This window comes from Neolamprologus brichardi, chromosome 2, assembly GCF_056152115.1.
Source record: "Neolamprologus brichardi isolate AB-2024 chromosome 2, ASM5615211v1, whole genome shotgun sequence".
NCBI classification, from domain to species: Eukaryota; Metazoa; Chordata; class Actinopteri; order Cichliformes; family Cichlidae; genus Neolamprologus; species Neolamprologus brichardi.
Window position 1 is genome coordinate 16925856 of NC_142105.1, and position 27873 is coordinate 16953728.

General features: G+C 41.7%; 2 protein-coding genes and 1 non-coding gene across 5 annotated transcripts in view; 1 reads left to right on the forward strand and 2 right to left on the reverse strand.

Annotated features, from left to right (window-relative positions):
* The window catches only part of polr1a (RNA polymerase I subunit A), a 24160-nt gene extending 14515 nt beyond the window's left edge, over nt 1–9645 (reverse strand). For both annotated transcript variants that reach the window (XM_006781894.3, XM_006781893.3), the window contains exons 1-19: nt 9284–9645; nt 8650–8758; nt 8329–8424; nt 8072–8221; nt 7676–7786; nt 7445–7530; nt 7116–7204; nt 6787–6867; nt 6007–6124; nt 5735–5876; nt 5471–5632; nt 5266–5388; nt 4947–5174; nt 4751–4858; nt 4529–4675; nt 3065–3256; nt 2722–2871; nt 2405–2588; nt 1766–1848 (exon numbers count right to left, since the gene is read on the reverse strand). In XM_006781894.3, coding sequence (XP_006781957.2) covers nt 1766–1848; nt 2405–2588; nt 2722–2871; nt 3065–3256; nt 4529–4675; nt 4751–4858; nt 4947–5174; nt 5266–5388; nt 5471–5632; nt 5735–5876; nt 6007–6124; nt 6787–6867; nt 7116–7204; nt 7445–7530; nt 7676–7786; nt 8072–8221; nt 8329–8424; nt 8650–8758; nt 9284–9360 — 2436 coding nt within the window. In that variant the 5' untranslated portion in view covers nt 9361–9645. The remainder of the gene's footprint in view (nt 1–1765; nt 1849–2404; nt 2589–2721; nt 2872–3064; nt 3257–4528; nt 4676–4750; nt 4859–4946; nt 5175–5265; nt 5389–5470; nt 5633–5734; nt 5877–6006; nt 6125–6786; nt 6868–7115; nt 7205–7444; nt 7531–7675; nt 7787–8071; nt 8222–8328; nt 8425–8649; nt 8759–9283) is intronic.
* LOC118455118 (small nucleolar RNA SNORA5) lies at nt 1545–1681 on the reverse strand. The gene has a single exon (XR_004844025.1). It is a non-coding gene; the product is annotated as a small nucleolar RNA SNORA5 (small nucleolar RNA).
* ptcd3 (pentatricopeptide repeat domain 3) lies at nt 9377–16875 on the forward strand. Of its 2 annotated transcripts, none has more exons than XM_087847561.1 (23): nt 9377–9466; nt 10815–10867; nt 11033–11072; nt 11181–11226; nt 11312–11380; nt 11572–11676; nt 11807–11930; nt 12129–12232; nt 12323–12484; nt 12601–12661; nt 13104–13186; nt 13469–13613; nt 13702–13752; nt 13856–13945; nt 14048–14076; nt 14240–14346; nt 14479–14557; nt 14835–14925; nt 15047–15132; nt 15248–15384; nt 15471–15512; nt 15827–15985; nt 16651–16875. In XM_087847561.1, the coding sequence occupies exons 1-23, from the start codon at nt 9414–9416 to the stop codon at nt 16694–16696; spliced, it is 1962 nt and encodes a 653-aa protein (XP_087703687.1). In that variant the 5' UTR covers nt 9377–9413; the 3' UTR covers nt 16697–16875. The 2 variants fall into 2 exon arrangements, with proteins under 2 accessions (XP_087703687.1, XP_006781959.2); XM_006781896.3 differs by lacking the exon at nt 9377–9466 and adding an exon at nt 9693–9788 and having other exon boundaries at nt 16651–16873.
* The last annotated feature ends 10998 nt before the right edge of the window (nt 16876–27873 follow it).

The following is a 27873-nucleotide window of genomic DNA, read 5'->3' on the forward strand; positions in this document are numbered from 1 at the left end:
GTCAAATTCAAGCACTTTTTAAGCACTTTCAAGGTCCCTTTTCAAGCTTTTCCACCACATGCCGCCCCCCCCCCCAAAAAAAAGAATGCATGTTTCAATTCGCATCACCTCAGTAAGACCATGTGAAAATTAAAACAAACCATCCTAGGTGAACTTAAACACCTTTGTTCACCTTTTGTTAAGAAATAGGAAAACAAAACACACAAAAATACTGCAAAAGGAAACGGTCGCCTTATATACATAGTGTATAAACTCAAAATGCACATTTCACTTAAAAATTAAGATGTGACAATGTGAACAAATCAACTTGTTAGAGATATTCTTCTCCTGTTGACAAACTGTATCAGCACAATTTATCTAAATTTAAAATACAAGTAGAAAGTGATATTTTTGACTGTAAAAGCCACAGGCATGTTTAACGAATCATTTTCATAACTTGAAATACAAATAGAAATTGTATATTTTTAAAAATATGCACAAGTTTTGCAAACAGTTGCAAAAGTTATTTGGTACTATTTATCTAAAAATGCAGCCAAGGCTCAGACGTTTTTTATATAACCATTTAAAATTATTTACAGAACAATCAGCTGTTCTGTATCAAATAAGGCGGCACAAAAATTATTTATGCAACTCCAAAAATAGTTTGTGTCACTCTAACACAGATGAGAACAGCACAGGGATAAACCTGCAGGTCTGACAGCAGCTGTGTCACTCAGCGTTTACGCTGCAATCTGCCTTTGGTGGCTTTAAGGCAGCAACTGTCACGTTCACTAGTAGAACTGACACACAAAACAAAACAACGACTACACTACACACTAACTACACAAGACAACACACTAACTTGAGACTCCAAACACGGCAAACGTCACAAATCTCTCACGTATCAAAACTGTCTCTCTCTCTCTCTTTCGCTCACTCCTAAAACTTCCCTCTCTTCCCAAACAACCAGATGCACATGTTGCTATATCATTTTTTTGATTGGTCGACATGGCACATTTTTCCACCAATAGGGAAGGAGTGTTTTTTCTTTTTTCACCAATGACTGTTGTTTTTCACTCACAAGCAAAGCGTGTTTGCTGGCGCTCTCCTTAGAAAACGCAGTTTTTACCGAACCCAGCAGATAACACAGATTCATTTATCAAGAGCACGTTTCTATAGTGGTTAACAGCTAACCACAGCTTCCTTTTCCCCCCATTAATTAGCCACATCCGCTTTAGCTGACAGTGTCACACTGCACACTACAGCGCATTACACGCCCTTATCTGATCTTTGTGGCTCTCACATCTCACCACAGCCACGAACTGCTTTCATCTCATTCTTGTCATTCCCACATTCAGCCTACGAGCACAGTGTTTCACTGATGTTTGCATTCACACGTCCTCAGTACGAATGAGTCTTAAAACACGTGTTTTCCCAGTGATTTATAAACCCAGCTGCCTGCTGAAATGTCAGCGTTGTAGAAGTGTTAGTGTGGACACAGCAGAACTGGAAACAGCCTTACACACAGACACTTAATGACTGTGTATAGGTAAGTGTAATATAATTACTGTGTGTAGTACATATTTATCCCCACAGGCTATTTCCCAGCACCATGGGGCCCATGAACTACACCTTTACTGTGGCAGCCATTTTGGCCAGTGGCGTCCAGGAAGGAAGAAGCACTGAATTTGACAAAGCTGCAGTTTAGTCTCTCTGTGGTGTCAAATGTAGAGCGTGCATTCATGCTTGCAGGCTTTTCAGTGAAGACCACATTAGCTTTACTCACTTTGGTTCCAATCTTCAGCGACTCCTTAATAATTTTCTTCCTTCGCTTGTTAGCGCCTAGTTTTACCAGGATGTCCTCCACTCCTGGGCACAGGTCAAAGGAAAAAGTTAGTGTTCTGTTCCTTGTACACAACTGACAAACAGGTGAATCGTCAGCATTTAGAAATCATTTCCCAAGTGCTGGTAAACAGAGCAAGCAATTTTTAATATATCACTTTATGCTGGATGGTTACATTATTATTATTACCCTAAAACCAAAAACTACTAGGATGAAAATGATGATGCAGTTGTGCGTCCTTTATGCTGGCTAACAGCCTGCAGTCGTCTCATGCACGTCAATCTTCACACATCCTTCATGGTTTCTTTCCCCTTGATGAGATTCCCAGTTCCAGACACACTGAAGCGTCCCTACAGCATAAAACTCCCACCACCGTGCTTCCCTGTGGTCTCTCTCTTCCTGCGTTCCCCAAACATCAGCAGTGTTTCTTAGTTTAGTCTCATCTGACCAAAGGACAGCTCGACTGTGCAGAATCTTTCTCCAGGTTGCTCTCAGTGTACCTGACACATTTGTGTGATTGCAGTAATACTAACAGGGTTCAGGGGAGGAACGAAGAACACTGGTCAGTATCCGGGTTCTTACCCAGAGTGAAGCCTCTGTAGAGCTGCAGGTATGCAGTGAAGAGTCGAGCCAGACAGCTGAGCAGTTTGCCGCTGGTTTCCCCTCCATACAGCTCATAGCAGCAGTGCACCAAACCGTAAGCCGAGGAGCCATAATGAGCTTTGTCCAGAACCCCAACTAACAGCTCCCCCTGACGAATCACCACCTGAACACAAAGACGTACGAAAGAAGAGGAGAAGCAAGCGTCAACGCCCCGAACCAAAGCAGAAATACAAGATCCCTGGTCTCCTTTAGTAACTGAGTAATTCGAGTATTTTTGGCTCGAAGAGTGTACATACCTGAGAGTCACACATGCTCTCGGGTTGGTACCCTGGATTGGCTCGTGGTGGGACCTGGATCCACGCCTTACTAGGAATCTTTGATTTGCCAGCCAGGTTGAGAGGGACAGCTTTCTCTGGGATCACATTCAGCAGGAGGGTCGACACCACCTATGAGGAGCACCGAAATCATCACACAAGAGATGTTGAAGCCATGAATTCCTTATTTTTACTATTAGAGTTCAAGACGATGGATAATTAACACGCTGACCTTTGACTAAACTCTTTCATTCAGCTTCCAGCATTACGCTGAAAAGCTGAAAAGCTTCTATTAAAACCAAAACTCAAATGTACGTTCGCTCACCTGTTTTCCCGTCCATAGCTGCTGTGGTTTGAGTATCGCTGGAGGAAGTAACTTCACCCTGCCCGGTTTGTCTGTCAGCCCTCTGTACACCAGCTCAGTGTACTGGTCTTTGGTGAAGAAGCAGCCTCGTATTGTCATCCTTGTTCCTGACACCATGTGGTCCTGGATCAGGCCTGCTAAAGGTTTACCATCCTGAGGAGAGAAGAATGAGAAGGTACAACCTGCAGTTCATGAGAGGAAGAAGGCCCTTACTCCAGATTCACACTGGAGTACTTTGATGCACGCGATGGAGCGTTGTCCTGCACAAAAACCAGAATCAGGTTTGGGAGTTGAGTTTTAAGTCTTTAACCCCAAAAGGTCCAACTAGCTCATCTTTAATAACACCAGTCCAGACCAGAACCCCGCCTGCACCTCGCCGGTTAATTTGTCTTTTTAACGTCAACACAATTCTTGTGATCTTGTTGACTAGGGTTGGGTTTCTGTGATCACACACCAATATCTTATTTCAACAATTCTGCATCCCTCTGAAAGACTTTTTGCCTTTTTAAAGTCTATTAAGTTTATTGTTTTGGCCCAAAAGAAGCTTCCCTCACTCCACAAATACAGGTCACCTGATGTACTTAGATCCAAAAGTCATTCAAGGTTACGCAACTTGATCATTAAAAATTAAATCAGTCCGTCTTTGAGTAAAAGTGAAGGTTATTGCTAAGCTCATGGATATGGAAGCCTGTTTCTGCCACTAAAAAAAAAAACACAAAACAAAAAAAAAAATCATCTTTCTCAAAAAAGTAAATTGGCAGTTAGCGCTGCCAATCAGCAACCTACGTGAATGACATCATTTCCTTGTTACCCGGAAGCTGAAGCCCTCAGCTACAAATGCTATGCTAAGCTAGCAGTATTACATCCAGTCATGAATGCACACATTGCTGAGGATTTTCAGTGTGGCTTCACAAATGATGAAATCCTTGTGTTATTAGCTGAATCACACGGCGTTACTATCAGCAAATGTACTCTCGAAAGCGCCGATTTGTTGCGATCTGGTTTTGAGTGTGCGTTAGTCTGCGCCATATCCTTCCGGGTAACAAGAAAATGACCTCATTCAGGTAGATTATTGATGGACAGAGCTAACGCGAAGTTTCAAGAAAACAACTCAAAATTTTGAGAAAGATAAGTCAAAATTTTGAGAAAATAAGTCAAAATTTCAAGTTATGGATACTTTTAAATTTTTGTGGCAGAAACGGGCTTCCATACATGAGTCATTAAAACCAGAGGCTCTAGTTCCATAAGCAGGAGTCTCCCCCTGCTGGCCATTAGAAATAATAGAAGTTTAGATGGTTTTTATTTGTGGTCGTCTTACATGTATAATCCAGTCTGTATATAACATTTTGCAGCTATAATCCCTGAGACTGTCGGGCTGCAGTGTTAACTGTGAATCCTGCGTACTCTCTGCATACACACACATACCTTGGGGACGAGGTACTGCTGGTCAGTGCTGACTAACGTGTAGGCCTCGGCTCGGCCCAGCTCACTTTGAGGGAAGTGAGCGTTCATTTCATCCCCATCAAAGTCAGCATTGTAAGCTTTACAGTTGGCGTAATGGAGCCTCAGCACCTGGAAGATCGAGTTGAGATCAAGTACAGATCAAAGTAATCCACAAAGCACGGCGGCTGAGGAGCTCGGAGCTACCTTCTCTCCTGGTAAGATGCGTGCACAGTGGGCTTGGATGGAGGGTCTGTGCAGAGTCGGCTGTCTGTTGAGCAACAAAACATCTCCGTTCTTTATGTGTCGATTCACCTGAGCAGACGAAACGCAGCTAGTGAGCACTCACGCAGGGGGTTAAATCTGTGACTGACTGCTGTTTCAATCCACGCAGCTGACTTACGATCTTCATGGGCATCTTGCGTGGACCTGGAGAGGGCGTCAGCAGCTCCTTGGCCACCGCCTCCCTCTGTGCGAGGCAGGTAGGGGAGAGGATGGTTTTCCTGCCGTCCTCGTTTATCACCATGGAGGCACCGGGGTGGACGTTGGGCCCGTTGAGAACGGCCTGCCGGAGCTCCTTCACATTCCAGGGAGTGACTGGCTGAGGGTAGGTCAGCTTGGTGGCGAAAACCTGCACGGATACACAAAACAGCCAGAAAACTTTGAGCTCCAGTCTTGATACCATTTTGATCTCGTCTTCTTTAACAAAGGTAGGGATGTACCATAGGTATTCCTATCTCGTTGGTGCCTATGTACATGTCTGGGCAGATGACAGATCTTGCGGCGTAGTCCACACGTTTGCCCATCATGTGTTTCCGAAATAATCCGTCTTTCTTCTCAAGGATCTGTAACGTAATGTGAGAAACTGTAAGGTTTACATGCCTAACCCCTGGTCAGCTGTGCTCGTGCTGGTGTGCAGCGAGGTACCTGTCTGATCCCAGGGTATTTCTCTGTCATCAGTTTGTCCATGTCGCTGTCAAAGACGATGTTGACGTGGCTCTGCAGGCGGACCCACACGTTGTACAGTTTATCTGTTAGAGTCGCTCCCAGGATCCCGGACAGAAACGACTGGTCCGTCTGCTCGACAGCCTGAAAAGAACCACATCCACTCTGCCATCACAATCTGGATGGAAGAAACGCTTCAGCTGCTCAGCTTCTTACACTCTTCATGTTTCATCGTCTCCGACTCACCTCTGTCTCCGGGACAATTTTCTCGCCAGCTATGAGGGCCAGGAGTTTTCTTATGACGTCACAGTCCTTCATGACAGCCTGCATGTTCACTGTCTGACCGTTAGTAAACATCTGGTCACCCAGGCGATTGATTGGACGATACCTGACAGGGGGGAGATGAGGAGTGTAGTGTTAAAATAAGCTGCTAGTACAGCAGTAACAGATTACAGGTTGGAGTGGTAGGTGTTTCAGTGTAAAACAAACAGGTGCTACTCTGCCAGCTAATGTTGTACCTGCATGGCGGGACCACAAGCAGCTCCAGGAAGAAGAGGTCAGGGTAGAAACTGCTTCCCCCTTCTTTGGACCACATGCACTCCTCCAGCCCAGAGAACAGACACTTGAGGAAGAAACCTGAAGAAATAACACAAGTAATGCTTTGAATTCTGCTCACACACACACACATACACATACACACACACACACACTAAAGTTTCATGGCTCTAAGGTGTGCACGCAGGTATTTTTATGACTGGCCACGTTATACATGTATTTGTATGAGAGTATGAACACGTTCTTAATAAATGCAGAGCAAAAATAAACAATAGTAAAGGCCAAAGCGATCTCTAATTCTCTAGTTTTTTAAAACTTGTTACATTGCATTTTACACATATGTAACAAGCAGCTTCTTTCATGTTGGCTCTCTAACACACACCCAAACCAAACGTCTAGCTTTAAACGCTGTAATCTCCTCACTGAAACTGGAGTAAGCATCATATTTTAATACACAACAACCTTCCAGCACAATGAAGTTTGACAGAGCTGAAAGGCAGCTGAAGTTCTCTCTTGTCTTAATGGGACGCTTTGGCCAATCACAGGTTGTTTCCTACTAGATCACAGGTTAAGCAGTAAACGCTGATCTGGGAGAAAAGACTTTAAATCTCACATGCAGCTGAAAGTCAGGGTTGACTTTTAATCCACAACAGACATGTAGGTGAATGTGTCTGCGTGTGTCTGGAGAGAGGGGCTTAGAAGAGCCTTAAACATGTAACCTGGAGTCTTTATTTCTGGCCTACCTTCCTTTTCCCACACTTTGTTGACGTGCTCTCGAGCAGTGCTGGCAGTCATGTAGACTCTCTTTCCACGCAGCAGATCTTCTGCAGGGAGACATGGTTATGGATCAGAGTTAGAGGAGGTGCGTGCAGCCACCATTAAAACAGACGTATATCAAGTCCACCACAAATCACAATTAACCAGACGTTTGTTCAGCAGTGAAACTGCATGAAAGAAAAGGCGAGTTACGCAGCAGCCGTCGAGCTAACAGAGTCAGCTTGACTTTGTGCCACGTGTGCGGACTGTGCTGTGTTTTGTCTGTTTATCTGCATTTCCTGAAAACACTGCTCACCTTCAGTTTTGTCACTGGTTTGAGCTCCTGATGGCATCGTGACAATCAGCTTACTGTTGTGTTCGTGACGCACTGTAGACCTGCCACAACTACACAAACACACAGAGTGCATGACTACGTCACAATAAGGGACAATATATTATTTATATGTAAGTATAAACCTCTCCATTATCATGTATTACATTACAGTGAGGGATGATTAAACTTTGACTTGAACATGACTTTAGAGCAACACTTTTCAACACTGACATCCAGTAAAGACACTTTATTTGCTGAAATCATAAACAGGATGAATATCAGTGACAGATGTGTGCATTCCATCGAGTTACCCGCAGTGAGGACACTTCCTGGTTTTCATATGGATCTTCCAGAAGTCGTTAATCAAACTGCCTTTCTTCTCAACCAAGTGCTTAATCTGAAACACACACACACATGCCAAATAAACAGAAAAACTGCACAGCTGACAGAAATGCACATCGCAATCTGATTTACGTGCGGTTTTATTTCATTCACAAAACATCTCCATGCATTTCTTCATGAGTCTGTAAGTGTGTACTCACAGGTTTGGTGTTCTCTGAAGTCGCTGCGTTCATTCCAACTGTGGCGTCTGTAAACACCTGCAGCACCTGCACGACCTCATCGACAGTCGCTTTGACATTCTCCTCCATGTACTAACACAAACACACATACAGAGTCAAATGAATCAAACATAAAGAGACTAACACTGACCTGTGATAATTACAAAACACAGAGAAGCAGAAGTGAGAAAACAAAACAGTGAAAGACCCCATCGTAGGAGAAGCTGCTTTGCTAACACGCTGCAAGAGTCCAAACTCGGTTCATTTCTTTTTAAATCCCTTGTAAAACTAACCACACCTGTCAAAACTAGTTTGCTCCGTTTACTACACCTGGCCCTGTGTCGGTGCACTTCATGCCACCGTGAGTGCAGAACCCACCTGGCCGAGAACTTGTTCGATCTGGTAGACCTCCTGCATGGCTCCGTGGTCCAATAACTTGAGCTGGTTCAGCAGCAGGTGCATGGCAGCTCGAGGACATGTTAGCATGTGACACGCCAGGCACGAGCCACGGATCAGCAGGTAGAGTTTCTGAAGGAGGAGAGAGGTCAGCGCAGACATTAAGGTGAGGAAGGAAAAGCAGATGCTTAACACTGCTACTCTTTGTAAGCGTGTATGTGTGCATGTGAAACGCTTACATCAAAGAACAATGGATTGTACACAGGTAGAGGTAACTCTATGTGTCCAAGGTGGCCTGGGCAGTTGTTGAAATCCTGACAGCAGGTTGAACACACCTGGGTAAAAGCAGCCAAACACAACCATGAACACATGAAAACAACACATTCAAATGATCATTATTTATTCCAAAATCTACAGATTCCAGAACATTATGAGCCCTTTTTGGTGGATTACTTCCTGAAACTTTAGCTGTACAGGCATAAAACCTAAATGGGAAATAAAATGGTACGGACTAATCTGTGACAAATGCGTTGTCATGTCTGAAGATCTTAGAGATGTACCTCTTTGATGTCTGCTGGTCCCAGAGCCAGATCATACAAGCCGTTTGGGGCCACATTCCCAACACCATCCAGGAACCTGAAGTTAGTGATGGCTTTCACACTCAACTTTCTGCATGAGGGAAATTCGCAAGATACATAGATTATTAGAAATGCACCAGTTTGTAAACCAAACCTCAGCTTTCACACAACAGCTTGTTGGAAATTAAGAGGACATTAGTCATGACAGGGGCACATCAAGGTTTCACTGGCTATTTTTGAATCATGGTACATAAAGAAAGTTCAGATCAGACATTTTTGACGTTATTATCGATGTATTATGTCTTTACTACAGTTATACTGAATTTCTACCAGCTCTTGGGTCTGTTCCGAATAGGTGCATATCTGTGTTTACTCGATGACACGCTCTTTATCACAGCATACTGTGAGGCTGGACTGTAAAGTAGCACAACGGTAATAACCTTATAACGGGAGGTCCTTACACGTTTCACAGATGAACACACAATAATAACAACAACACAGCAACCACAAGACATACTATGCACTTTGTGAAAAGCCAGAACTTTTCATGCTGTCTCTTGCGTGTTGTTTTGAACTAGCACTTAGCGCGTAGCTAAAAACCGACCAGCTCCCTCACCTTATCTCTTCGGCGGAGTAAATGCCAAACGACATGCCTTCCAAACGCCGCCATGGCACTTCTTTTCCGAACAACATCTTCTTTGGCGGGGAATTATCAGCACTTTTTACCCATTTACAGAGTTTACTTCATGGCGCTCAGTGAGAAGCTATTCCTCCTGTTTCACACGTGGGGCCGTAACACGTAAGTTTCTACGACAGGGGAGACACGAATAGGTATGACTAAACTTTCCAAAACACCTGCTGGATGTTTAAAGTTTAAATGACCACGCTTAAAGATAAATATTATTTTTTGTTCTATGTTAAAGGGAAAAGTGCACTATATCCTCCAAAATGACACTACTTGTTATTTAACTCCCTCCTCCGTCTTAGCACAGATAGTTTCGTCCCTCCCAGAATCCTTCAGTTTGTAGCAATATGGCGGCGCCCGGTAGGCACATAGGGCACTCTGTGCAGAGAAACGGACGATTTCTTCTATATAACCTCGAGCAGCTGTTGGGCCACAGGTAGGACGAGTTGATGAATGGTTATTTTAAACCATATTTATTTTAAATCATTCGTCTCTTATGTTGTGTTTTTTATTTGTTGCGACATGAGTGCGACAGCTGCAGCAGCTAGCGCCGTCTGACAGGAGGTCATGTCTTCACGTCGTTTACATCAGAGAGCTGCTAGACGTGTGAAGCCCCAACTAACCAGCTACCAGCACGGATTCTTAAATGTCTACATTAGTGAGGAAAATAGTAACTAAAACGTTAAAAAGCGTCACACCTGCATTTCCCACAACCATTAACTGCCTTTTGTAATCCTCCGCACATAAGAATATATTTGACACAAGGAGCTAGAGGTGCTGAATAAGCTGCTGAGATGTTAGCTATGACGTGTGAATGTAACAGCTGAAATGTCCGAGTTTTCTTGGAGGACCCTCTGCAAACAAGCAGGTCACAGATGAAACAGTGGCAGAGCCTTACTGATGTGCTGTCTGGCCAATACTCTTAGACGATACCAGATGTACAGAATGTGACCACCGTGAAAGCTTTTTTTCTCTCTCCTTTTTCACAAAAGTCGGTTGACGTTAGACAGGAAGTGTGGGAATGAGAGCGAGGCAGGTGTAACAGTGAAGATGTAAGGTGCAGAGGTAGTGATGGGCAAATCTAAATTCACCCAGAATAATGGACGAGAGCACAGGGAAGGTTGGAGACAAGTGTCAGGGAGATTTGTGACAGAAGTGCAGTGGTTCCCAAACTGTTTTTTGCTAGGCCCCCTTCATTTTTTTTAAAATTCATACAACCCAAACACTTAACAGTTTAATTCTAGGGAGATTTGTTGTGTTGACGTTAGTGGAAAATAAACCAGACCGCTGTTAAGTGAAACATATTTTGGTGCCGATAGAGGAGAGCTTAATTTCAGCCAACAGACCTGTGAGGATACATCATCCAGTTAAAGCAGGTGTAGCGCTGGTCGTGTTTTTAGATTGAAGTGTAACAAGGATGGAAAAAATCATTCTGGCTAAACTGACAAAAATGATCTTTCAGGGGCTTCGGTTGGACCTCAGCTCTACGACAGCAAGCTGCAGAAGCCAATAAAGGTAAATGATATAAATTCAATGTTTATTAGTCAGTGGGTTAAATTTAGGAAGCATTTGGATTTCATCAATGAGTTTAGTTGAGCAGGAAAATATCGAACTGAAAGGAGCATTTATTACATCAAAGCTTTCATTTTTAATCTTCACGTCTCGTCAATTGTGTTGCAGAATCGACAGAGTCCGTTGTCATCCCCAGGAAGAAAACATGGTATGAGCTGATCTGACTGTGAAGTGGGGTATTACAGCCTCTCATACTCTTTTGTTTAAAGCGTTCTTTAAATGAGGCATTAAAATCATGTTTTTCTTTATCAAACAGGAGCAGAGAGGCAGTGCTGGAGACGCTGGCTTCAACTGTCAGCAGGGTGAGAGCACCTTCACATTTTTACTGTATTCATGAAGCTGGATTTTTTTTAGCTTGGATTGACCGCCTTTTCTTTGCCCCTGCAGGATCCCACAGCATATCCCTACCAATTCCAAGATGATCCTTACCTCTCTCCCAGGACTTCTACTGAGTTTGTATGTTAAAACATATCTTTATGCTTGTATGTATATTTAGGGACACTGTTAGTTACATCAGACAGTTTCTCTTTTTATTTAATTCATTTCAAGAGTCTTAGATCAGGTAATGCAGACAACTTTGTTTTTTGCCTGTATTGCTCATTACTCTGTGAGCAACCTAATAAACCAGCTTTATTGTATCTCTGCAGAAGCTGTTCTCTCTCTCTCAGGAGTCAGGCAGATCTGCAGCCAAATACATCGTCAACAACAACCCCAAACTCTTCACCAAAGACTTTGCAGAACCTCATATACCCGTAAGAAATGCACAGCAGTGTGTGGAGGTGTGGGTATGTAGTGTAGTGCTGCTCTCGTATTGTGCGGTTCCTTTTCACTAAGCAATTGGTTGTCGTGTGTGTGTCTGTCTGTCTGTCTGTATGTGTGTAGTGTCTGATGCCAGAGACTGTATCCCTGCGTCTTGAGGAGGTGAGTGAGGAAGCACTGAAGGAAAGGATCACCCTGAGGAAAGTTACAGCTGCTGTTGACATGTATGATCAGTTACTGCAAGCTGGTGAGAACGCACGCACACATGCTCACACAGCATGAATATTGTAAAGCTGTGGTCCAAATACTTATTTACTCTGCTATTGTGTGCATCAGTAGTATAGGTGTTGTCTGCAGAAGTTCTTTGCATTTTACAGAATGTTACTCTGGAGCTCAAAGCTTCACATTTAAAAATGTTTTTTTGCGTTTTTTTTATCTTTTTCAGGCACTACTGTCTCCATGGAAACAACCCATAGCCTGCTGGACCTTATCTGTCTCTACAGCGACAGGGACCCCGTCCAGGATGGGGAGCCACAGACAGACGACGCAGTGAGTTCCCGCCTGACGTAACATTAAAGTAGCTGCTCCAATGAAAAGGACGTTAGCACTGCAGGATACTTCTCTGTTTTTGCTCCGCAGGAATTTGGAGAGGAGCTGAAGAAAAGGAAAGCACGGGTCCGCCGAGCTTCAGACTTCCTGAAGTTCACCTGGAAAGAAAACAACAATGCGGAGAGAATCTTTAACCTGCTGCCAGAGCGGGATACACGCTGTTACTCTGCTCTCATCAGAGGCATGGTCAAGGTAGGCGTGCATCAGAGTCACAGGCTAAATGCAGGCCTGCAGCATTGCAACAGCAGTGAAAGGGTCATTTTAGTGTATCCTAATATTCGTGTGTGTGTCTGTGTGTGTCCCCACAGCATGGAGCCTATGCAAAGGCATTCAGCATGTACACAGATATGCTTAACAACAGGCTGACAGGTGAGCTGCTTTGGTTAATATCACTGCTTTGGTTAAATACTGTGTAGAGGTCACGTCATTGTTTCTAGCAATCATGTGGCCTTTCGTGTAGTTATTCTTCTCATCATTTAAATGAGTCTTAAACTTAAATTGAGTGAATTTTGTGTTTTCTTACGGTGATAAGAAAATATGTTGTTTCATCGAAAATGGAAAAACTGGAGGACTCTTATAGCCCGACTCAGTTTAACTGTGGGTGTTGTTCTTGACCTGTGATGATACGCTGTATACACTGGACACAAGTATTGGGCCACGACTCTTAATCTTTGAATTCAACACAACACCAGCAGCTCCTGTGGGTGTAATGAGGTGGCCAAGTACTTTTGGCCATATCCTATGTATTTTTGTATATATTTTACATTATATATGTAATCTGTTAACTAATAACCCAATCGTTTCCCTTCAGCTGATGTCCACATCTTCAATGCTTTGATCTCAGCAGCTCCAGACGTCCGAGACAAATTTAATGAGCGATGGGACCTCGTTGCTGTAAGACCCTTCACACTGATTTATTGATCGCTGCTGCACAATGGTTTTGTATTTAAAAAAAAAAAAAAAAAAGCAAACACACAAGTAATTTGTCCTGTGGTAAAGAGGTTTTGTATTTACTGCCATCTTTGCACTGGTAGTTTGGTCGTTTCCAACCTTTTAAAGCTAAAAGTTCATAAGTGTTCCCGCTCTCTTCTCCGTTGGACCCTTTCTGTTCTCCTAGTTAATCAAATCAAATCAAATAGTTAATATTCACAATGGCGTCTCCTTGTCTGTCTGCAGGAGCTGTTGAACCAGATGAATCAGCAGAAAGTTCGTCCTAACCTGTTGACCTTCAACAGCGTCCTCAAAGCTCTGAGACGCTGCGGCTTCTTGGCCAAAACACAAGCTCTGCACACTCTGAATGAGATGAAGGCGCTGGGGATAGGTAACGCTGCCATTCGTGTTTTATTACCTGGTGTTTTACAGGCAAGTCTTATTTTATTCTCTGAGTGTGTGTGTGTGTGTGTGTGCAGCTCCCAGCCTGGCCTCCTACGACCACATCCTGGCAGTCTTTTACAAATCAGGTAGCCCTGCAGTTGCTCTCATATGTGACCCTCACAGGCATCTGCGCTGTTTGTCGGCTGCATGCTTTTAAATGTGCATTCACCCCATGTGTTTCCTCTCCAGCCTCTTCTGCACAGAACAACACTGACCTTCTTCAGGAGGTGATAGCTGAGCTGGAGGGACGCATCTTCACCTGCCAGGACCCTGACGATGGTATATCACGGCGCACGACAGATTTCCTTTTGTTCGGGCAGAACAAACGTGCGGACATGTGGATGGTAAAACTGATGCTGTGTTCTCTCTCTGTCTCTCCAGTTCTGTTCTTCTCCAGCGCAATGAGAATAGTAAGTCCTGCTTTAGAGTCTCGACAGTCTCATGGCAGCGTTTGTTTCTTAGCTCCCAGATCAGTGGTGACACAATTATCAGTCATACATTATAATTAAAGGAGGCTATGCCCTGCTTATACGTTGTGGCCTGTTTCCGCGTGCATGTTTTTTGTCCTTGCAGTGTTTGGACAATAAAGATCTGGAGCTGGGATATAAAATCCAGAGTTTGGTAGATGTCGGGAGGAACTGGAGGCTGCTGGGAGACTCCTTCCAGCAGAGCATTTACTAGTAAGTAGGAACCCTCTGCTAACTTCTAACGATATGGTCGTGTAATGCAGTATAATCACTCTGAATCTGTATCTGATCCAGTTATAAGCAGTAAACGTGGGTAAGTAAACAACCATTCTCCCTCCTCTGCAGTGGTCGCTTCTTCAACCTGCTGTGCATGATGGAGCACATTGATGTGGTGCTGAAATGGTACAAGCAGATCATTCCCTCGGTCAGTGCATATCTGCTTCTCTCGGCCTGCTCCATGCGCTTATATTATATGCATATGTAAACAATATTTAAAAATATGCACATAATGTCTCAGTTTGTTGTAATCTGTCATCTTTCCGGGTCACAAGTGCGCTAAGTTGAGAAAAAAAGGGGAAAAAACTGATTTGTTTTGGAAGATTCTTTGGCTATCTCTGTCTTATAAAGGAAAAAATAAAGAAATAATAGGTTTCACCTTCAGTCTTGCTTTAACTACCTTTCCTTATATCCTGCATTTGTAGCTCTACTACCCCAACCCTCAGGGAATGAGGGACCTGCTGCAGGCCCTGGACACGGACAGCCGTCTGGACTTGCTGCCTTCTATATGGAAAGGTGAGTTCCAAGATGCATTGTTCAGTGCATATCTTGATAAAGAGTAGACAATATATTGATTGTTTAAAAAGCCCCTTCCTCTGCATGTCAGGATCTGTCACATTGACCTGTTTTTTTTCAGACATCAAGACTCTCGGGCACGATAACAAACCCGATCTGGTGGAGGAGCTGCTCGGCCTCATGGCCAGAGAGAAACACAGTTCTGAGGTCAGTCTGACAACATTTGTGTTATCAGTTTTTGCCATCTGGACAGTGATGTCGAGCGAGTTAGTAATGCTGACCTGAGTGTGTTTCTATGAGCTCGCCTGCCTTTTGCCTGCAGGTTCAGGAGTCCTTTGCAGCATGTGCTCTGGATGTAAAGAGTGTATTTGATTTGAAGCCCAGTATAGAGTGGAGCGCCGCCTCCCTCTCACACATCACCACACTGCTGCTGCGAGCTAACAAGACCCGACAGGCCTGGTGAGAGTGACAGCCGCGCATGTTAGGAGGAGAACTTTTACTGTATTCTGACTTGGCTGCAATCTAAGGTCACCTTTTCTCTGCAGGGAGATGCTGCAGCTCTTCAAGTCCAGGAACAGAGTTCCTTCGTAAGTCTCACTTCAGACTAGACTCATAATGAGTGATGACAATGACAAAGCCCACACTACTTCATCATGTCACACATGAACAACAATTGATTTTTTTTTTTTATGCAGAAAACTTCACCTGTGTAACTTTATTTAGGACATTTTAAAACTGATATTAAAGAGTTTGAAAAGAAGACAAATGTCTTCACAAAAAAGAAATCCACTTTTCAAGCTCTCAAAGCTACTGTGAGCTTGATGATCCAGAACCTACACAGACAAACCCTTGTGTTGGCTGAGTTGCCTCTGACTCTGTTTCTTGCTGTGTTACTCTACAGCGAGGGGCTCTTGAACAACTTCCTGTCAGTGTGCCACAGTGACGGCGACTCCCAGAAAGCAGTGCAGCTGGTGCAGCTGTCTGCAGCCTTCTGCCTGCCAACAACATGGAGGCTAGCAAAGAGAGCACTGGCTGAGTTTGATCTGACTGAAGAGCAAAGGTAAGCGGGATACATAAGAGAGAGAGAGAGATATCTGGATAGATATATAGTTTTGTTATTTAATTACCAAAAAAAACCTCAAGATTGGATATTTGGTTAAATTGCCCTTATCAAGTTACACTGTTACCAGATTTTATGGGTTGATATCAGTGAACCTGGCATAATTCTGGCTGAGGTCTGGATTTTGACTAATTCAAATGTTCTACATCATCCCTCCACCCGTGGTTGGGGTCACTGCCCTGCTGAAACATTCAGTTATGTTCAGCATCCAAGGTGGCTGGAGGTTATACTCAAAACTTCTAAGGAAGTCTGTTTCCTTTGCTGAAATGTATCAGTTCCACTGACCATAAAACAGTCCCAGAGTGATGCATCCATCACTTTGTCTCATCTGTCCAAACATGCATGTGGTTAATCGTGGCTAGAAAATTCAAGCACCGTAAACCTTTACCACTGGGGGCAGTATTATGAGTTTAAACTTGCAAAAGATTTATTACAAAAAGTGCTTTTAAGACATAACATTTGTTTTATTGGATGGATGGATTTTGAGCTGTTGTTTTCCACTTGGTGAATGATTTCTTCAGACATCAGCAATAACATCATAGCTCCCAATCCCATTTATTCTGCTAAAGCTTACACACTGTATCTCGTCTCTGTGACCCTTCCAGAGCTATTTTATCTGAGCTGGAGACTGCAGGAGAGCCGTCTGACTGACTGAGACAACACCGAGTGACCCAGCGTAGACTTGCATCTTCTAAATGCGTACAGAATCTGTACTTTCCTGGATTATCTCTGGATGTAAAATAAATACAATGTGACCCTGTCCTTGTTTTTTATTGTTTGGTCACTAGGTGGTGCTGTTTTACCTGATTGTTTTCAGCTCTGCCTTTTATGAAAAATAGTTTCATGCTCGCTCAAAACCATTTTAATAGTAGAAGAAGAGCATCTGAAACGTATAAGTGCTTCTTCTGATTCTACAAAATGAATTAATAATAATAATAATAATAATAGCACTAGATTTACTGTCCAAGACGGATGGTCTACAGTTCATGGCAATTAGCTGTGTCGGTGGAGGGGAGGGGGCTGGGGTGTGGATGCATTTAGTGTGTGTGTGATAACAAAACAACTTCCTGAACTTACTGATAAGCTGCTTCCTTAAATGTCATAATTTGGGATCTGGAATGCTGCTTTGGCCGTTCTTCGGTGTCTCCTCATAGACCTCCTGCAGAATTAGAAGAAACTTCCAGATGTTAAAAACAGTGGTGTGTCTGCAGAATCAGGTATGCACACTGAGGCTTTCTGTCCTGCGTGTTTGGACAAGACGTGCCGTCTGTCTGATGTGCATTTATGTATCATTCCATCTCATTCGAACATTGCTCTGGACCTTTAACACTAAATTTTTGGGGCAAAGATTCATTCAAGTATTCGAAAACAACTTTACTACTTATTAAATTTATTGCTATTGTGTATTTATTTTTAGCTGCAATCAGTACAGAGAAAACCCTTACATCATGTCTGTACCTGTGTGCACGTGGGAGGTGCTGAGAACAATATAGGTGTGTTCGAGCGTGCGTGTGTGTTTCAGTCAAAATAGTTTTCACTCCACCAATCATCAGCCGAGCTGGCAGCACGACCAAATAAGGACAAGTGGACTGAAGAAGGAGGAGGGTGGGGGGGGACTTTAAAATGGGTGTGGTCTTAGGACAGAGCATCGTTCTCTAGAGCAACAGCCCATTATCACACACACACAAACACAATTGTTGATGGACCTGATTTAGGACAGACATGAGAAAACACCCTCCCTCACATGCTCTCACTTCACCCTTATTTCTTCTTCTTCTGAGACAAACCTGAACGATCCGGCTGATGACACTCACCTATTTAAGGCTAACTGTGGGTGTAGCTAAGGGACAGAAGTGCCCTGAATGAGCTGCAACGACAGGATGCGTGTAAAGTTACAACATCAGAGTTTAATTAGCCTTGATTAAAGGATGAAATGTAACCAAATACTTAATACCTTGCAAAAACACAGACACACGCACACACTAATAATGCCCGGAGCAACAGTGGAAGTAGAAGCATTCTTTTCTCCCACTCCTTAACTGACTCAGCATGAGTGCGCAGTACTGCAGCAGAGGTCAGAGGTCAAACCTGTTCACAAACACAGGATGTTTTTGATACCTCAGTCTGGTAATAGCAGGTTGTTGGTGATAAAAATGAAGGGACATGAGAGGAAAACATCATCGGCAGGAGGAGGAGCTCAAAAAAGCATGCAACTGTAGGTACAGGTCTCTGATGGTGAACCCGCCAAAGCGCAAACTTAGCGGAGACCGTGCTGTAGCAATTCCAAAACCATGGAGCGATCTGCCTTTAGAGATTAGACAGGCCTCTTTGCTGCCTGTTTTTTAAATCACTCCTGAAAGCCCACCTCTGTACTGCCTTTGACACCATGTGAGATGTTGGTTTTAGTTGTAGTTTTATTTTAGTTGTTTTTAGTTGTTTCTATGCTATTTAATCTTATTTTTTTGATTACATGGCTGTTTTAATTTTTTATGTATTATGTGTTTTATTGATTTATTTTTGCTGTTTTCCTTTATTCTCTTGTTTTTAACTTACTTTCTGTACAGCACTTTGGTCCTGTGCTGGCTATTTTAAAGTGCGTTATAAATAAAATTGGATTGGATTGCAGTAATTATCATAATTAGTATTATATTTATTTATTCTCATGACTTGTTTTTATGATTATTATTTCGATTATTCGCGAGTGCTCTTGGTGACACTAATGAATAGCTAACTGTGATTAAAAAGCCTATTAGAGAGACAATTAACTGAACATCATTAAAAGGGAATAGTAATATTAATAATACAGCGCTGTAATGTAACAAATAAATCACTCCCAGTTCTCACTTTTTTGGAGTATTATCTGTTCTGTAACAGATTCTGATGATTTCATAATTTGAGTTACTGATGATGCTGCCACAACATATTAGAACAGTGGTATCATGATATCCCTGGTCTCTTTCAAAAACACGGGACTATATAAAAGTTTAGGATATGAAGTATAAAATATAGTAAACAGTATAGTCATGAAGTATAGAATACTTCAGCTGACACCATCTTTCAGTGATGTCGTCCAAAAGGATCGTGCACATACTGCATGGACTTAGACAATACTATGGTGTCTGCATGCTTTTAATATATTGTCATATTCAAATACATGTAAAGAGGAATGCCCACATGTGCATATCAAACCTGTATGGTACAGTTATGGGAAAATGTTTTAGGTGCCTGACATGTTAAACTTCAGGTGTTTGATCAGTCCCAGCTCCATTCATCCAGATACAGAGGACACAATGTGTCGCTGGATCATGATACCATCGTTCCTTTTCCCCTAGGGATCAATAAAGTATACTGATTCTGATTCTGATAACAGGTGAACAGCATGTATTGATTTGATTTAGGCTTTTAATCTGGGCCGCATTCCATTTGTGTGAGGGAGTTTTAGGACACCTGACATTGGATAACGCTGTCTGTCACTGCACCTGTGAATTTCCTGTCAAACAAAACGTCTTAAGTTACTTTTTGTTGTTTATGATAATATTTAATTTCCAGCTTAGTGTGACATCTCATTTAAGCTCTGTGAACTCATGGCAGTGTAATGTAGCTTAATGGCTTACCATTGTTTACTCTGATTAACGTGCACCACAAAGACACCTGGCCACACAGCTGAGCAATACAATCCTTACGTGGATACACAGCTTGAGCTTCTGTTCGGTGTATCTGAACATGTGTTTAAAACAATCAATCCATCAGTCAGTGGGTCTGTTCCTGACTCTCTCCCATCTCCTGCTTGTCTACATCTCTTTTTGTTTCCTTGTGTTTTTGTCAGTGTGTCTCACAGGCATCACTGGAGAGCAAACAACACTCAATTTGAGTGTGTTTGGCTTACTCACGACCTTTCAGCGCTATCACATGAGCTGGCTGAGCAGCTTCCAGCTCAAATCCAAGGTTGTTGTGTGGCTCTGTGGACTATGCTTCAACTACTTTTTCCTTTGTCATTTCAATTAGAATCATGGGCAATGTTTGAAGTTGTATTTGAAACAATTCAATATACATTATTATCCTATTATTGTGTAACATTACAAGGCACCAAAAACAAGGGCACTGTGTAGGGCCACACCTTTTACTCTTGCATGAATTGCAAAAAATCCTTCACTAACAATGGAAATGAAGGTGCCAGCTCAAAATGGGTACACTTCTAACAACAATTAAAGATGCTTTGACACTTTGTGACAACCAATCCCCCATAGGGTTGGTTGTCTCTATTGTTTCAGTAAAAAATGGTGGTATAACTAAAGTAAAGTATAACTTTTAATTTTTTTCAGACCAAGACATTAGTGAGTTTAGACATGAATATCACCTGGTGCTCCTTCCATATAAACCTTTCATTTGAAGTAGTGATAATTTGTGTGAACTTTTCAATGTACAGTTCTGATCAAAAGTTTAAGGCCACTTGAAAAATGGCAAAAAAAAATCATATATTGCATGTTTGGATCTTAACGAGGTTCCAAGCAAAGCTTCAACATGCAACAAGAAGAAATGGGAGTGAGACAAAACATTTTTTGAGCATGCAGTTTCCTGAAAACAATCAGATCAGAGGAACACGCAGGATGGTCCAAAAGAGTGATGTTATTCTCCTGGAAGTCCCTTGTCCTGCGGCTGTTGTGTACTGTAGTGTTGTCCTGTTGATAAATCCAGTGGTTACCACCAGTGTTGGTCAAGTTACTTAAAAAAAGTAATCAGTAATTAATTACTAATTACTTCCCCAAAAAAGTAATCCCGTTACTTTACTGATTACTTATTTTCAAAAGTAATTAATTACTTAGTTACTTAGTTACTTAGTTACTTTTTAAAAACATGATTTACAACCTGAATAGGTGATAAAGCGATAGATCTTTCAGCCCAATTCTACTTTTTCTACATAATCCATCATACAAAATGTAATCAAATGGAAAAGTCTCTTTTTAAAACTTGTTTTGTTAGTTTTAATCTTTTAACTTTATGCATGAAGCAAAATTTTAATTATATGCACTATTCTCTGACTTGAAGAAATTAGTTTAACATTTAAACCTATTTTCTGCACATTCCAGCACATAATATATATATATATATATATATATATATATATATATATATATATATATATATATATATATATATATATATATATATATATATATATATATATATTAAATTTATTTATTTTTTTGTGTTTACACTCACTCTTTCAGATGCAAGTAAAACACAGCAGAAAATAAATAAAGTCAAAGACTAGCGGTCCTTTTGCTCTATTTTCACCTGTAAAGCAGGAGTAGAGTAGGCGGAGGTTTATCCTGGTGCAGGTGTGCCGCAGCGGTCAGTGGAAGGATACCGCAGTTTCTCTGTGAGTTTCTCATTACGTCGTAGCTACTCGGTGCTTGCTTGGAAGTTTAGGGGTTTTTTTCGCTGTAAAAAGAAGTTTTCTTCCCACGCACAGCGGACACTAATGTTTTTGTCACTTTTTACGGAATCAAACTCAAAGTAAGGTCAGTACTTCCACGCTTTAAACGCTACACGCTCATACTCTCTCCCGCACTCGATATATTATCCATTGTTGATCTGCACACAGCTGTTGTCACGAACATCACACTCGCTTACGTCACTGTCATGAGACATTATCGCAAGAAAATCACGGTTTTAGTAACGCAGTAACGCAGCGTTCCTACGGGAAAGTAACGGTAATCTAATTACCGTTTTTGCAATAGTAATCCCTTACTTTACTCATTACTTGAAAAAAGTAATCGGATTACAGTAACGCGTTACTGCCCATCTCTGGTTACCACACAGACGAGGGCCCTCAGTCATGAGGGATGCTCTCTGCAACATCTGGACACAGCCAGGGGCCGTTTAATGCCCCTGCACCTCCTGAAGCTCCATTGTTCAACTGAAGGAAAAAGCACCCCAGACCATTATGGCGCCTCCTCTACTGTGGCACCTAGAAAACATCTCAGGTGGGATCCGCTCGTCATGCCAGTAACAATGGAAACCATCAGGACCATCAAGGTTAATTTTTTTCCTCATCAGAGAATCAAACTTTCTTCCATCTTTCAATGTCCCATGTTTGGTGTTCTCTTGCAAAGTCCAAACGGTTGGTTCTTTGGAGTCCAAAGAGACAAGGCCTTTGAAGCCCTTCAGTCTCAGATGCCGTCTGATGGTTAAGAGGCTGCAGTCGGCACCAGTAACGGCCTTAATTTGGGTCTAGGATCATCCAGTGTCTTGGCGGACAGCCAATTGAATCCTCCAGCTCAGTGCTGGTGACATTTTTTGGGTCTTCCACTTGACCTTTTTTGTTCCAAATAACCGTCTTACTGTGTCCGACCTCAGCAGTGCTGTGAGAGTGGACACAGCACTGACAGACCCCGCTCATGCAGTTCAACAACCTGACCACGTTCAAAAAGGGAACATTTTTTTTGCCTTTGCCATCAGAACGTCATAACAGCGTGACTACTGATAATGAAAATGACAACTAATCCACATTTTTGCACAGATTTTCACATGTGGTCCTAAACTTTTGATCAGCTGTAAAACAGCCGTTTCAGTTTAAGCCTTATTTTCAATAAACCGCACGGTCAATAAAACTATCTCTACTTTTAAGATTAGACTTAAAACTTTCCTTTTTGCTAAAGCATATAGTTAGGGCTGGACCAGGTGACCCTGAATCCTCCCTTAGTTATGCTGCAATAGACGTAGGCTGCCGGGGATTCCCATGATGCATTGAGTTTTTCCTTTCCAGTCACCTTTCTCACTCACTATGTGTTAATAGACCTCTCTGCATTGAATCGTACCTGTTATTAATCTCTGTCTCTCTTCCACAGCATGTCTTTATCCTGTCTTCCTTCTCTCACCCCAACCAATCACAGCAGATGGCCCCGCCCCTCCCTGAGCCTGGTTCTGCTGGAGGTTTCTTCCAGTTAAAAGGGAGTTTTTCCTTCCCACTGTCGCCAAAGTGCTTGCTCATAGGGGGTCATATGATTGTTGGGTTTTTCTCTGTATCTATTATTGTACAATCTACTGTACAATATAAAGCGCCTTGAGGTGACTGTTGTTGTGATTTGGTGCTGTATAAATAAAACTGAATTGAATTGAATTAAAATGGTTTGTCTCACTCCCATTTCTTCTTATTGTTGCATATTGAAGCTCTATTTGGAACCTTGGAAACTTTGATCCAACCATGCAAAATAGGATTTTTTGCCATTTTTCAAGTGGTCTGAAACTTTTGATTGGGGATGTATGAGCAGTGAAATGTAGGAAGTTTCAGTGCTGATATAATCTATCCATTATTAAAGCCACAAAACACCTGAGAACAGATGATAGTATTTTAAACATTTCCATTAAAAAATACCAGTAGTTCCTGGTATTTGTTAAAGACAAACAGCCTTTTTGTTTGTTTTTAACTTTTCCAGCACATAGTCTTGACAGTAGTAAATGGCCTGTATTTGTATTTGTATTACAAGGTAGTGAGCAAATCAGTTTATTATGTGCTTTAAACATCTGAGAACAAAAAGGAACTACATTAACATCAAACTGTCTCATTAAGAGTCACACAGGTCACAGTTTTGACATATTGTATGCGCCTGGATTGCCATGGGTACAATCTAGTTTCTTAGACAGATTTCTGTGGGAAGAATCTGTGGGCACATTTCTTTTCTTGTTTGAACATTCTCTTTTTAGCATCAATATTCCTCATCCTCCAGTATTTGGTGACAGCCAACCACAGCATCCGCAAGACAACCTTCCCCAACTGACCTATTGACAATCATTTAAGCTAGCTCAAACAATGAACAGCTGACTCCAATCAAAGGAAATACCTTGAGCTTTTAAATGAATGTCTCAGATGACTAATATTGTGTGAACTTTTAATACAAAAACAACAACAACAACAACAACAACTAGTGTGTTTTCCACAAAATGACCACTACACTAACATGGACCGATTAGGTCAGACGTGTGGTATCAACACAGTTTATAGCGGTCTCTCATGTGGCGATAACAAGCAATGGGACGACCAACCCACAAATTTCTATTCTAATAAGTCATTCTTTTATTACATATGAACACAGAACCAACGATAAAATGCAAAGTTGAAAGCTATGTCCCAAGAGTTTTCAAACAACAATAATTCTGTTTTAAGAAGTAGAACAGAGCCTGCTCAGCACTGCCTTTGCTCTCTGTGTAAGTTCATGTTGTAGCTGCTGGACTGGGGTCAGTATGTACTCAGCTATAACATCACTCTAGGTGCTAGCTTTGCATTTGCATGCTGTCTGTGCAGATGCTTGCAAAGAGCTTGTGTTGTGTCAGCAGTATAAGGCAGTTGTTTCTGTCCTGGATGCAATTTACACTTTACCATCACCTTCTTGTTCTTTTATGCAATAAATAAAGGTTTTGTCCATATATGCGCTCCTCAAAATCTGTAAATTTTCCTCCTCCTCCTGGCACCAAACCGAGATCAACTGATCGTAGTTGTGGCTGGAGTCAGAGCATATGATCTGGACCAACTTCAACAGGGTGGCATTTGGCTTTTATTTAAAAATATATGTATTAAAAAAATGTAGTCACTTATGAGCAGCTGTGCTTCCAATCTTAAATAATAAATCAGTACACTCAGGCACCTTTACAGGCTACACAACAGATTTAAGGAAAAACGAGTGAGTTTAAACCAGATTATAAACAGGTATGCATAATTACAAATACATGCATAGTACAATGCAAATGCACTTGTGCCTTAGACTGCAACGTGTACAGGGCAGGAGAGATGCTTCCTCTATAGCTGCAGAAGTGATTCAGTGAACTCAACACACACACACAATGATATTTGGAGCTAAGTTGTGAACACAGAATATACTCAACACATTTCCAATGATTTTGGAGTCTTTCAGTGAGAACATAGTTACAAAACTGGAGCACAGGCTGATAATTGACCTTTTGTTTTTAGTTCCAATGAAACATGAGGGGATGCTTCAAAAAGTCTGCCTTCCAGAGGCCGATCCACTCCAACACCAGTGTCCTCCTAAGCCACAAACATTATCACAGTTGTTGCAAATGCACTAAGCCGCTGTTAGCTGGATCGTTAACTTGAGCTTGAGCTGCAGTAACTTAACTATAGTTTATTATTACTTTGGTTGTAAAAGTATATTAGTAGAAATCAGCTGAGGTGACACAGTGACCTTTCTGGATGCTCCTTTTTCTGCCAAAGCCCTTCTATAACCACAACACTGAATAAAAAGGATCTTTGCTATTTATTGATGTCAGTTAAAGACAAATCCCCAGGCCGGCTGGAGGAGATTTTTTTGTTTTGTTAAAAGACTACTCAATATATCCAAGCTTTGGCAAACAGAGCTCATTCTCTATGACAATCGGGTTCAATTGCATCTAGCCACAGTGTTTTGTGCACAAGCCAGTGCGGTCTAATCCAGCACTCATTAGTCTAGTATAAGGTTACAAAAACGACTAGACACTGGTTTCAGTTTACTGCTGCATTACTGGATTCATTCATTACAATAACAGCCATGAATCGCATGCCTTCTCTGTGTGGCTTTTTGGAAATGTCTTGCTCAGTGTTTGGCACAATCAAGGAATTGTGACAGTTCTGACAAGATGAAACACATCAGTCCACTGAGGGAGAGAGACATCACAGAGCAGGGGGAGGAAGGAAAGGTATGAGAAGAGTAGGAATGGGAAAAAGAGCAGGAGGAATTCCTACATGTACGGACTGGTAGGAGCAGCAGGGCTCTGACTGTTTACACATATTGTTTTAGAAAATGTAATAATCTGTAGAATAATCTGAAGCAGACTATAATTTAAAAATAAGCACATGACTGATGGTGATGCATATTAGAATTTGAGATTGATATAATGAGTTTACTATCTCATTGAACCATTTTGTTGGCTATTACTTTGGATTCATGCTGCCCAAACAAAGAAACGGGTCCCTTTTCTGGCATTCTTGATAGAGTGTATGTTTTATTTATTTTATGTTTTATACTAAAGTTTCTTCTGCTTATCTGCACATAGCAGTTACATGTGAGTTGAGTTTAAATAAACATTTGCCAATGGTGTTCTTTCAGTGGCACATAGGTGTGGCAACTGCTTTGATATTAATTTAACGATTACAAAAACTTTACTAACGCTGGCTAACAGTAGCTAACAGTAGCTAACAGCAGCTAACAGCAGCTAACAGTAGCTAAAGGCAGCTAACCGTGGCTAAAACTGCGGTGTTTACAGACAGAAAAGTCTAGGATATCTTCAAAATGTATCACTGTATCACTGTAAATAGATGTGGAGACTTTGAGATAAACATGGACTAATCGCCTACTGTCACTATGAAGAGTGAGATGAGAAGGTGTTACGGATTCAAATATTGGGGATGGATACAAGAGGAAAAACCAAAATAACAACACTGGTCCGGCCGGGTCAAGTCAAACGATGATTTAATGAATACACGCGTGGGAGATGGACACCATACAGCAGACAGCATCAGATCTCAAAATGGTGGAGCCTTGATCAAACTCTTATAGCCTCTAGTGGCCCCCACCTAATCATAAAAGCCTAAACATTCACATTCTTTCTCTCACACAGCGCCTAAGCTACGACCTTGGCTCCCTGTTTATCTGCTCCTGATGAGATGGGGCAGTATGCTCTGTTCTCTTCTAACCAGACAAATAAGGCGATGACTTTCTGCAAACAGTATTTCTTATAACTCAGCAGTATAATGCATCATAAAACAATATCATTCATTCACAATAAATCAGCAGTCTAATGTAATGCAAATCAGTTTACCAAATGTAATAGTTATCACCTTCTTCTAATTCAGGAGAATAATGCAAACTAAAACTACATAATAATTCACAATCTTTAATTAGGGGTCTAACATGGCATAAAATAATATTATAATCCGACAAAGGTAAGAAGAGAGAATCCTGTTATTGGTGAGATTTGACACACTGTAACTTTAATTTAGAAATTTTACAGTTACACTCATATGAGCACTTTATGTAGCCAAGATAGCACCAAGCTAACGGGGTGTTCACAGATTTTGAATAAGTTGCTCAGTTTGAGTTTCTTTTCAAATAAATACTCCCACATATTAGCTTAATTTTTCCGTGTGAAATATGCGAACCAGTGAGGAACATTTGCACTATTAAAAGCTTAAAAGTATCCTTTGAAGGCAACATGCTGCCTTTCACAACCTAGTGCTTACCTTTGTTTACATGTTTACATGTACAATATATTGATATATGTTTTCATTTAAATAATCTAGAAATTTTTCTTACTCTACCGTTAAACATACCAAAAATTCCCTTAAAAGGTTGTAAGTGGCTGTTAAATAAGTTATCAAAGCTGTGAAAAGATGCCAGATATGAGACCTGCTTCCAGATGGATTATAGTTAGTGTTAATGTAAATAGGCTAAAAATGTTAGAACTACTTACATTAGTTTATATAAAATGTACTTCAAGTCTGCCCATCAAAGAGTTTATTGTTTGAAGTTGATGAACACAAGCTATTAATGCTAATTAAGCTACTGTTAGTGTTACTGCAGTTTATTTGTTTAGCATTACATATCAGTTGGACATAAGTGAGTCTTCGTCTTTCTCTCTGTTTCATTAGTGCAGAACTTTATGTTCTTGGTAAATTTCGCCATTGTCTCCGAAGAACACCACAGACAGTGTTTTCTTCTGTTTGGTGCTCAAACATGACCGCGGGCATGAGGAGGAGGCTTGGTTAAGGGAAAGGGTGGCGCCGAGGGGGCGGAGCGGCTCCCTTCTCCGGGCGGCGTCAGCAGAAGAAAACGGGA